Source organism: Pan paniscus, chromosome 13 (assembly GCF_029289425.2).
Source record: "Pan paniscus chromosome 13, NHGRI_mPanPan1-v2.0_pri, whole genome shotgun sequence".
Taxonomy (NCBI): domain Eukaryota; kingdom Metazoa; phylum Chordata; class Mammalia; order Primates; family Hominidae; genus Pan; species Pan paniscus.
Genome location: NC_073262.2, coordinates 37,472,589 through 37,484,843, shown reverse-complemented (window position 1 = coordinate 37,484,843; position 12,255 = coordinate 37,472,589). Strand labels below are relative to the sequence as shown.

The window sequence follows — 12,255 nt, the reverse complement described above, 5'->3', positions numbered from 1 at the left end:
GTTGCTTAGTCCTGTTGAATTTCAAAATTATTTTATACTCATTGAATTTATAACCTTGACTTTCATAGAGATCCTCTGGGTTTACTTCTTATCATAGGGAAAGAAAAAAAAAGTATTGCTACAGGCTTGCTAATTAAAATCCTTCAGTATGCAAGTGTAGATGAGAATGATTTAAAATCTCAATTAAAAGGGCATCTACTTCAAATTCTGCTTTAACATAGGGTCTACATAGACATTCAAACATTTAAAGTTTATCTGAAACCTCCTGGAATTTCAGATTTGCATATGTGAAGTATGCATGCCATGAGAGTTAATCCCACCTAATTTCTAGTTTTCCTCTTTCTATTTGGTAGCAAATGAAAGCATTTTGTGACTCAGTTTCTCTATAAAATTAAGTAATGTTGTGGCTTCTTTTTAATCCTTTATTTAGCTTTTACTGTGTATCTAATAGTGAATTAGTAATCAAAACTCCTTAGAAATGACTGTAAAATTAAAATTATGTTAGAGGATTAGTCTTTTACGAGTGTCTATTGGAGCATTTTTTTTTCAATTCCAGAAGGATCTTTTCTGATGACTCTTAGATTTTAGTGTATTCTCTCTTGTCGATGACTAGTATTAGGGGAATTTAAATTCATTCTAATATTAATCTGAAAGAAATATAAATATGAAATGGAGAGAGAGAAAGAAAGAAAGAAAGAGAAAGAGAATCAAGGAAACAAGGTTCTGAAAGAGCCTGTAGACCAGGGGAGAAATCAGATGGAAATGAAGAATGTTCCTTATATAGGAAAATGCAGAAAATGGACACTTTTTTCATGTTAATATGAAGAGAGAAGAAAAAAATATGAGAATGCATACAGACACATTCATAGGAAACTGAAGGAGTCTCGTCCATTTCTTGCTGTTTTTTTCTGTAAAGGAAGATGTGAGGAAGATGTGAGGTCTTAGAAGTTTGAAAATAGGTGGAGGCTTGAAAGAGCTGTCTGTGGAATCAGAGTGAGAAGAAAACTCAGAAGAATGACCAAGCAGTGTGAGAAACTGGTTGAAGATAGAGTACTTATTAAAGTGTCTCCAGTGTGGTATCAGCATTTTCTTCATCTCTGCTTGGCAGCCCTGTTTTAAGAACAGAAAAGGAAGACAATTGGACCAAACTAAGTCTGAAGTTTTTCCAGCCTGGGATGGCAGAACACTGGGACGAGGCCATCAACCAAATTGGCAAGAGAGTGGTTAAAGTAATGAAGAAGGGAGGCTAAGCTGGTTAGGAAAATAACTCATTTTTGCACGAGCAAAGGCTCGTGGAGAAGATGGAGTAGTCTGTGTAGAAAGAATTTAAGATAGAAGAGACGGGAGGGAGGGGGGAACAATAAGTTTGGTAGGCAGTCCTCAGAATCATCTGAATGTGTTTAAAAACTACCCTTTCCTGGCCGGCCGCCGTGGCTCACGCCTGTAATCCCAGCACTTTGGGAGGCCGAGGCGGGCAGATCACGAGGTCAGGAGATTGACACCACAGTGAAACCCCGTCTCTACTAAAAATACAAAAAAAATTAGCTGGGAGCAGTGGTGGGCGCCTGTAGTCCCAGCTACTGGGGAGGCTGAGGCCGGAGAATGGCGTGAACCCGGGAGTCAGAGCTTGCAGTGAGCCGAGATTGCGCCACTGCACTCCAGCCTGGGCGACAGAGCGAGACTCCATCTCAAAACAACAACAACAACAACAACAACAAAAACTACCCTTTCCTGGGTCCCATCCTCTGAGAATCAGGTAGAATTGGTCTATGGTTTGTCCTGGGGAATGGACTTAGATTTTACAGACAAGGTTGAAACCATTGCTTAGAGTCTTTTATAAAGAATTTTTGTTTGTTTGTTTGTTTTATTTTTGTAAAGTGTGTTGACTTTTTATTATAAAGGCAATGGGGAGTTAGCAGAGGTTTCAAAAAAGGAGTAATAAAAGTTATTTTGTATTTTAGAAAATGATCTTTTTCCCCCCCTCAAAGTAATTGACAGATACCAAAACAGAACAATTAAGAAAAAGAAAGGCAGGCTTGTGGAGAGAATATGGCATTATTCTGGGCCAGAAATGGTGAGATCTTGAACTAGGGCCTGACAAAGGAGTTGTGGAATAGGGGACTTATTTATTTGTTTTAATATAAGGATTTGTGACACATTTTAATGTTTGTGTAGAATGATGAAGGAGGGTCTAAGATAACTGGAGATATTTATTTTGGATAACTTCTTAGCTTTTCCATTGTTGCATAAAAAAATACCACAGACTTCACATCTCAAAACGACCTTTATTATCTCACAGTTTGCATGGGGCAGAAATTCAGACACAGCTTCTCTGGATTCTCTGCTTGAGGGCTTCACTTGGTTAAAATCAAGGTGTAGGCTAGGGTTGAGATCTCAGCAGAGGCTTGGCTGGGGAAAGCTCCTCTTCTGAACTCCCTCATGTTTTTGGCAGAATTTATCCCCATGCACCTGTGGGCCTGAAGGCCCTGTGTTCTGCTAGCTGACAGCAAGGGGCTGCCCTCAGATTCTAGAGGCTGCTTGCAGTTTCCTGTCATGTGACCATGCCATCAGCATTTCATAGCATGGCTATTTTCTTTTTCAAGGCCAGCAGGAGAATCTCTCTCTCTCTACACAAAAGGACTCAGTCCTCTTTTAAGGCTTTTCACCCAATTAAGCCAGGCCCACCCAGTATATCTCAAACTGATTAACTGATGTGGCATATTAATCATATCTGTAAATTCCCTTCACATTTGCCATATACCATAACCTAATAATGGGAGGGACATTCTGTCACATTCACACTTCCTTCCCACACTCAAGCAGAAGAGATTATATAGGCATTACAACAGGATACAGGAATCAGATGATGTTGCAGTTAATCGGGAAAGGAACACAAGAGAAGTATAATTTTTTAGGAAATTGATGGCCTCAGTTTTAGACATGTTGAATTTTCAGTAAATCGGGCATCAAATTAGAGTGGTTCAGTAGATGGTATAGAATTTAGTAGAGAGATCTACATTAGAAGTATATATTTGGTAGTCATTATTAGAGGTGATAGTTAAAACAGTGAGATTATCCAGAGAAAGACCGTTGCAAGAAGTGGGCTGAAGACACAAGCAAGGCCAAGTAGAGCTAGAACTTCTAAAGCTGTACTTCAACCCACATCTCTTGATTTCAGTGCAATATCTCATTATACAACTTTTTGCTATTCTTCTACTGTCTTCTTTCAATAATATCCCACTCTTCCTAATCTGTGGTCCACTGTCTGTCCTCTTCCCATCCCCAAGTCACATTACAGAATCAACCTCTTTTTAAGTGAAAGCCTTGCAGATCATAGACCCTTAAGAAGGATGGACTCTTTTATAATCCCTCTTCTAGACAGTGAATCATAGGAGGGAAATACAAGGCCCAGTGAGGGGAGATGGCTCCATCTTTAGCCCTGAGCTACCTCATTCCTTCTTATCAGAAACCAGAACTAACTGTGTACTTTTTCCTGTTCCTTTCATCCCAAAATTGCCTACAAAGTAAACAGAGTGACACAAATTTGAATGGAGATGTCATATTTATTTCTTAAAATTTTGATCTGTTTATCTGAGAACAAAATTATTGAAGCCACTACAGCAATATTGTTGAAAAAATCCAAACTGTGATCATGGAAATAGAAAGTGAATTTGATCAGTACATTTTAATCAGACTTTCTTCTCTTAAATCTTTTTCTGTCAGGTTACATTCAAGAAAAATGTGTCATTCCCTGCCCATTTGATTGCAAGTTAAGCGATTGGTCTAGTTGGGGGTCTTGCAGTTCATCTTGTGGAATTGGAGTGAGAATTCGATCCAAATGGCTAAAAGAAAAACCTTACAATGGAGGACGACCATGTCCCAAACTGGATCTCAAGAATCAGGTAAAGTGCATGAAGCAACAAATAAAAAGCTAAAAAAGCTATCCTCATTATTATTTCCCATTGAAATTGAAGTCATTCTCTTATTACAAGGAGCTCATTAAAAGTTATCACAATCTCAGAAGAAGGATTAAGAGGGCCAAAATTAAAATAATAGAATTAGTAATTGAAGCTTTGCTCACACCTGGATAATGCTGAGACAAACTTGGTATCCTTAGTAGTAATAATATTTACAAAATCAAATCAAATTGATTTTAAAATAATCTTAAGCTGTAATTTTGATATTTTAAAAGTTGGATATATATATGTGTGTATATATATATATGTCTAAATATATAAATATATTTAAATATAAGTAATAATGTTGGGAGAGTATCACTTATGTTATGGCAATATGATTAGTGGTCTTATCCATCAAGTCCAAAAATGGTGTTCTATTTTTGTTTCACCTAACACTTTATCCTAATGTTTTTCATTCTCAATCTTGCCAAATCTTCCACAAGTCTATAAATCTCTTTTGAACTACTTCTTTACCTGCTTTCTCAAAAGTCATAGATATTTTCATAAATAAAACCATGATAGATCCCTTTCCATATACATGTCTAATGAAATTGCCATCCTAAGCAATCAAAGTTGATTAGAGTATTTCAGTTGCCTTTGTATATATAACAGAGTCTAAGATTTCATTAAGAATTATAATAAAGAACTCAAATTTCTCCCATGATTGTGTACTGATTATTAGATTAGGACTGATATTACATTAATCAGTTGACTAGGTTGAGTACAAGATGATTTTGATTAAAAGTTTTTTTTATTTTTAGACAGGTGAAGTGTGTCTCATATGAGTTGGTAGATCCTCTGTAATTGGGAAACTTAAAAGAATAGCTACACATGCTTCTATTACTAATTCTAGTATATGAATTTCTATCCTCTCAATTCCATTCAGCCTCTATACATGCTGTTTAATGTAAGGAAAATCTCATATGTCCTTTCTTAATTATAATAGCATGTTTAGTACTGCTCAGACTTGAATATCATGTATCAATTCAAGGCCAATCTCTTTAGCTATTTTTTTCTAGGTTTTTATAAAAGACATATAACTCACTGAAATTAAAAAAAAATTCAACAAGATATGTTTAAGTTCTAAAACAGAGCATAGTTATTATGCTAGTCTTGATTTTTAAGGTTATGTGGTAAAATAATGACCATAGTTTATTCTCTTAAATAAGATATGAACCTTTTAGGGAAAATAAAGCAGAGGATTATAAAATCAATGTAAAAGTTGGAAAAAAAACCTCAAGATTTTGGTGACAGGAGAATAAAATATGATTAATGAAAACTGGAGGGAAATAATTAAAGCAGAGATATCTGAAGAGATAATCCTTACAAAGAAAGAAATAATGCAGGTTTATGTTCAGGTGGGAGACTTTTAGGGAAATACTCTGTATGAAGAATATTTGCCCATCCCTGGAGGAATTTTCTGGGCATTTAAAATGAAAAGAACTACTAAGCACTTATAGTTATAAATAATGTATGATAATTCTTTTTGTATCTTCCTCAAAACCATCAATGAAAGCTAAGCCTTTATAACACTAGTGTTAAACACTCATTTTAATATGCTAATTTTATGAACTAGGAAATTATCAAGGGAATAAAAGGATTTTATTTGAACTCTGACTTTAAGACTTTATTCTCAGTATGTGTAGGCAAATGTATAGACATGTCTATAACATTTGAGAGTAAGAATAAGATAAAAATAACTCATTTTGTGAAGGGATGACATGACAGTATTTGGGTGCCTGTTGTGACTTAAAGGAAACTTGTTCTAAACAATTCATTAACATATAGCACTTATACCCTTGGGAAGTTATACAAACTAGAAATTAAATCAAAGTTCAAGAATAATTACATAAATTCAATAAGTAAAGGTAGGTCTGTCTGTAGAGGGTATTTCTAACTTTTGAGTTCCAGAAGGGAATAGCAGCCTTCCAAAGACATTTTCTTTTTGGTTTTTCTTGATGCTCAAAAAAGAACCCTGTATAATGATCAGAAATATAATTTAGTTTGGCTTTTAGTTTGTTATAAAGAGATTTCAGATATCAAGTATGTATGTGGCTAAAGTAAGAACCTCACCCCAATCCATATGTTATATCTTAAAAAAAAAGTTTATTTACTGTAAATTAACAATATGAGGGGTACAAAATGATGTGTAATTTCTGAATACAGTGTGGAAAAATTAAATCAGGCTAGTTAACATATCCATTACCTCAAATACTTTTTTTCTCTGCTGAGAACATTTGAAATTTACTTTTTTTTTTTTTTTTTTTTTGAGACAGAGTCTCACTCTGTCTCCCAGGCTGGAGTGCAGTGGCATGATCTCGGCTCACTGCAAGCTCTGCCTCCCGGGTTCATGCCATTCTCCTGCCTCAGCCTCCCATGTAGCTGGGGCTACAGGCATCTGCCACCATGCCTGGCTAATTTTTTGTATTTTTAGTAGAGACAGGGTTTCACTGTGTTAGCCAGGATGGTCTCAATCTCCTGACCTCGTGCTCTGCCCGCCTCGGCCTCCCAAAGTGCTGGGATTACAGGTGTGAGCTACTGCACCCGGCTTGAAATTTACTTTCTTAGCAATTTTGAAATGTACAATACACTATTATTAACTACATTTACCATGCTATGCAATATATCTCAATTGAAAATAAAATGTATTTCTCCTGAGATTTTGTGCCCTTTGAGCATCATCCCCCTTCCCTCCACTTCCAGCCTCTGATAACCACCATTCTACTCAGTGTTTCTATAAACTTGATAGTTTTGGATTCCACATGTAAGTGAAAACATGCAGTATTTTTCTTTTTGTGCCTGGATTATTTCACTTATCATAAGGTTTTCCAGTTGCATCCATGTAGTCTCAAATAGCAGAGTTTCTTTCTTTTTAAGGTTGAATAGTATCCCATTGCGTATCTATATCACATTTTCTTCATCCACTCATCTATTGATGTACACTTAGGTTGATTCCATAACTTGGCTGTTGTAAATAGTGCTGTAATGAGTATGGGAGTGCAGACATCTCTTCAACATACTGATTTCAAATTTTTATAGTAAATGCCCAGCAATGGGATTGCTGGATCATATAATGCTATTTTTAGTTTTTTGCGGAACTGCCATATAATTTTCCATAATGGCTTTACTAGTTTACATTTGCACCAAATGTGTATAAGGAATCACTTTTCTCCACACATACTTTATATCTTACCATGAGTTAATTGATCAGGACAATAAGTAATAAGTCCTTTCTCTCACTCATAAGTTTTTGAATGGCAAGGGCAAATAATATAGTGAAAAATCCTAAATTTAAAAGAAATTCTCTTCAGAGCCATTCTATCTATCTGTCTGTCTGTCTGTCTATCTATCTATCTTTCTGTCTTTCTGTCTATCTATCTATCTATGTGTGTGTGTGTGTGTGTGTAAGTATGTTTGTGGAAAGATCTCTGTGGTGACTTCATTATACATTCGTTCTTATGTATAGTAGAATCCCATGTGTATGTTATACTGTACATAGAGCTTTGTTTGATGTTATTCATATTTTTTTAATTCATTTGACAATAAATTGGGTTGTCAGCAATTTTCATGTTTAAAAATTATTCCCCAGCTTCTATTATTTATGGCAATTCTTTAGAGGAGGCCACTATTTGTTTCTCTAGGCTAGGCATATGGTATATTTAGAGTTATACCTACTGAGGCTTTTTTACAAAGTTCAATTTTACTGCTAGCTTTAGGTTATTCGTCTCCTGTCCAATTTGTTTCAGTTTTCGATTTACTTTCCTGTTTTTGGAACCAGATTAATACCCTACTGCATTTTTACCCATAAGTAAGAGCTTTAAAAAAAAGTAACCAAATTATAACATTAAGAGAGGAACACATCTTTACTATTTGGGCATGAGGAGGATACATTATGTGTCAGATTGAACCTAACATACTGTTCATAAAAATATTGAATTTTGATGTGTGTATGTGTTTATGTAAATGTCAGTATATCTGCATATACTTATTCATTCTCCTCCACTGCTTCTCTTTAGAATATGAGGTCTTTTTGAGGGCAAGGGCTGTCTTTCTACTTTTGCAACTCATTCCAGTCCCTGTACATTATCTTGTGGGTTGTCAAATTGTATTCACTGGAAGCCTCATTTGAAAACGTAGCCTTCTCTCTGGATGAGTGGTGCCTAGTTCCACAGAAATAAACAAATATATTAGAACTCTGGTCTCTTATGCTGTGATTTGTCATTAGAATTCTCAAAAATGTGGGCTCTTCTAGAGGAAAGAGATCAGAATCCCCAAATTATTATTGACCAAAAAGTCTTTCAAAATTTTCCTGGAACATCTTGGGTGTTTCATTCCCCATTGCAATCTAACACAACAATGTAAATGGGAAGATTGCTATTATGTACACATGCTCCTCATAAGTTGATCTGAATCTGTTAGTGAAATCAATATTTATCATCCTTCATAAAAGCCTCCTTTTTAAACCAAAACCTATCACAATGATAGCTCTTTCTCTAGAAGTGCCTAAATGACAGCAATACTCGAGTAGCTTTCTGCTAAGTATATTTGTGATGCTAGATACTTTGAGCATGCAGCTTGTCCAAAGCTCTTATCAAGGCATAAAACATCTTCTAAATAGTTTATTGTATTAGCAGGTTAGTTGGCTGATGCCCTTGACTCTGCTTTGCATATTAAAATACCTAATATATTTTAATTTTTCACAGTCTCTAATGCGTTGAGTAGATTTAAGTGCACTTGCACTGTACATTTTTTGCTACATATTTTTTTAAATGTTGCCTAATAGAAGATTAAATATGAGGACATTAAAGCCCTGTTGGACTTACATTTCCCTTTATGAGTTCTTCACATGGCGGAAACCAACAGAGTTCCAGAAAACTATATATTTTGTTTATTAATTACAAAGCACATGTTCAGTTTGTTGGAATAAAAATTTTGTATCAAGATTAATTACCTGTGCTTTTTATAAGTACATGCTATTTAAATGCATTTTGAAATCATTTTTATTATGTTTGCAACTGAATGAGAGTATATAAATTAAATATATGTGTTCTCTAGAAACAACTGCTATTTTAAAGGTGTGTCTTCTCCCCAAAGAGAGGTATTCTAAATTTGGAAATGAATAATGTAATAAATTTTATTTTTCATAGCAGGGTAATGATGTTTTTAAGAATTTCTTGTTTCCAAAGATATACAAATATATTTTAGGATGAAGATGACTTTGGGATGAGAAAAATTTCTATGGAGAAGTAGCTTATGCTCATTCTGATACTGCTTTATTAACTATATTAGCAGCATGTTGGGATGTGAAAATAGGATAACTGCCATTCTATTACAATATTTGTTTACACAGAAATATATGGCTATGCTTCAGATTTAATTTGGTTTTATCAGTGTTGGCCTCTTGCATCTTTTCAACCAGCCCAACTCTCTGATCCTGACCTAGGCCTGATCATTCTTGGCAGACTGCTGCTCACTTTGGATGTAGAACTTTGGCAGGAGCCCCAGACTTTACTGGAGCAAGAAGTCATCTTCCTGGGTATCCATATGGAAGGCAGCCCAAACTGATCCATGATTGAGCACATTCAGGTGTACTGTTCTTACATGCGGAGGGGAGGTTGGTGGTTTTACCTTGGATAAGAACTTGTTTTAAATGTGAAACATCACATGCCGTATAATTAAGGGCTGCAGAGTGATTTATTCCTCAGGGCTATTTGGGAGGATTTAATTTAGAAGACAAAACCCCTAAAACATTTTACCTCTCTCTGCATAGTAATAATCCCAAAGCCCAGGCATATACCCTATCTTGGAGGTGGCATAAAATGCCTTATATAAGCTGGTGTTCTTCCATTTGTATCCTTTCTGCCGGTCAGCTAGCCCCGACTCTGTGCTCTCAAGTTGTGGCATTGCACTAATTGAGCTGAATGGAGCTTAGAGGAGAGGCAATTATTCTTTTTTGTTCTTGCCCTGTCGCCATTTCCAAGAAAAATTGTTTTTTTCTCCTCAAGAGATTCCTCTCCCCCAACATTTGTATCCACACACACCCTATTGTAGATCATTGCAAAGTACTACCCCCTCAGGCTTGTTAAATCTTTTGAATCTTTGATCGTTATTCTTGCGAGCTGTCAGAATCAATCATGAGAAGCAATTTTCCTGTATCTGTTGTCCATGTAGTCTTACATTTTACTATATTTTTTCATACCTGGTTATTGCTACTCTACATGCATCCAAACTCAGTTTTAGCTGTTCTTCAAGGTATTTGCTATGCACCTCTAGAATGTTCTCTTCTAGGCTGGCTTGTCAAATGTCCCTAAGGCTGCCCTTGGGCAGGGTTGTCAGGATTGGCTGGAGACAGCTATAAAATTGTGAAGCTGGCAAATTTTGTCTAATTTTGCCATTGGAAGTCTTTCACTGTCCTCCCACATCTCATATTATCCCTAATCCCTTAACTCCTAAAGCCCTGAAATATTAGATAGCATTAGCTTCAACAGGAAAATCAAATCATCTGTTTGTAATTTTGCAAAACTGTCTTCTTAACCAAGTGCTTCAAGTAGAAGCTCCCAAGTAGTTTTCTAGAAAAACATTACAACCTGCTTTTCAAATTTTCTCTGAATCAGTCTGTCATTTAAGCTTTAAATAAAGAGTGAAAAGCTCTCCCCTCCTTTCAGGCATTGAAAGAATAAGAATCTAACTTTATGTGTGTAAATTTTTTATACTAAATGTACCAGAGGACTTTAAAAAGTTTGTGGAAAAATGGAATTAACAGATAAAAATACAAAAGATAAACTTTCTCAACATAAGCTCCATCCAGGTCAAGACACTTCTGTAAGTGATGATACTAGCCATTTAGTCCACCCCTAAATAAATGAAGGTTCTGGGAATTTAACCATGTCAATGCAATGAATCATTTTTTACATTATTAACTAAAGAAAAATGGGTGCCCTTTCAAGATCTTTTTAAGATTAGGAAACAAACAAAAAAAAAGTTAGAAGAACCAAATCAGGACTGTAAGTGGATGCCTAATAATTTCCTATGAAAAACTCACAAATTTGCTCTTGTTTAATGAAAGGAATAAGAAGGAGCATTGTTGTGATAAAGAAGGAATCTCTGGTAAAGGTTTCCCAGGGGTCTTTCTGCTAAAGTTTTTATTACCTTTCGTGAAACACTCTCACAATAAGTGGATGTGATCATTCTTTGAACCTCCAGAAAGTCAACAAGCAAAATGCCTTGAGCATTCCAAAAAACTATTTTTATGACCTCTGCTTTTGACTGGTCTGCTTTTACTTTGACTGGACCACTTCCTTCTCTTGGTAGCCATTGCTTTGATTGTGCTTTGTCTTCAGGATAGTACTGATAAAGCCATGTTTCATCTCCTGTTACAATTCTTTCAAAAAATGCATCAGGATCTGGATCCCACTTTTTAAAACTTCCATTGATAGCTCTGCTTTTGTCTTGCAGCTAATCTGGATGCAACAGTTTTGGCACCCATCAAGCGGAAAGCTTGCTCAAATTTAATTTGTTTTCAGTCAGAATTTCATAATTCTGCAGTAGTTGAGACATCTATAGTATTGGCTATTGTGTATGCTGTTAATCATCAGTCATTTTCAATTCAGGCAATACCAATATAAAATTTTTCCTCAAAAATTGATGTGCATAGTCTATCCCTTTGGGCTTCATCTTCAGGAGTGTCTAATACCTTCTTAAAATGAGTTATCTTTTTGTAAAGTGCTTTTATTTTATTTGGTGCACTGTCTCCATAAACTTTTCATAAAGATCAATGATTACACCATTCTTGTACCCAAGCTTTCCCATAAATTTGATTTTTGTTCTTGCTCTAGTTTTAGCAGAATTCATGTTGCTCTGATAGGGACTCTTTTCAAACTGATATCTTATCTTTCTTACTGCATCAAACTAGATCCTGTCCAGACATGTTGTAACAAGTTCATATGAGTTGATTTTGGTGCAAAAAATTTTGAAATCTATGTGTCCTTTTTTCACCATACCCATTTTCCATGAACTTTTTAAGGACCTCTTATACTAGTTTGAAAATTAAATCCAAACCGATGGGAGTACAGTATCTTTTAAAAAAAATCTAAAAAAGAAATTTCCTAATATCATTTGAGAGTAAGATTCTAAATTGCATGCTAAGTCTCCCATTCTTTAGATTTTTTTAAAGCTTTATTCCAATATTAAGATAAAGTGACAGAAAGCAAGTGACCTATGTATTGTCACAGGTTCCTGCAGAAAAACATTTGTTAAAACATGAGTTTATTTTTTTCTACATGACTTAAGATTCAAG

General features: G+C 35.3%; 1 protein-coding gene across 1 annotated transcript in view; it reads left to right on the top strand.

The window, feature by feature from the left end:
• Nucleotides 1-12,255, top strand: part of THSD7B (thrombospondin type 1 domain containing 7B) — a 914,353-nt gene that overhangs the window by 683,481 nt on the left and 218,617 nt on the right. Inside the window, exon 15 of the mRNA XM_024927960.4 lies at nt 3,724-3,902. Coding sequence (XP_024783728.3) covers nt 3,724-3,902 — 179 coding nt within the window. The remainder of the gene's footprint in view (nt 1-3,723; nt 3,903-12,255) is intronic.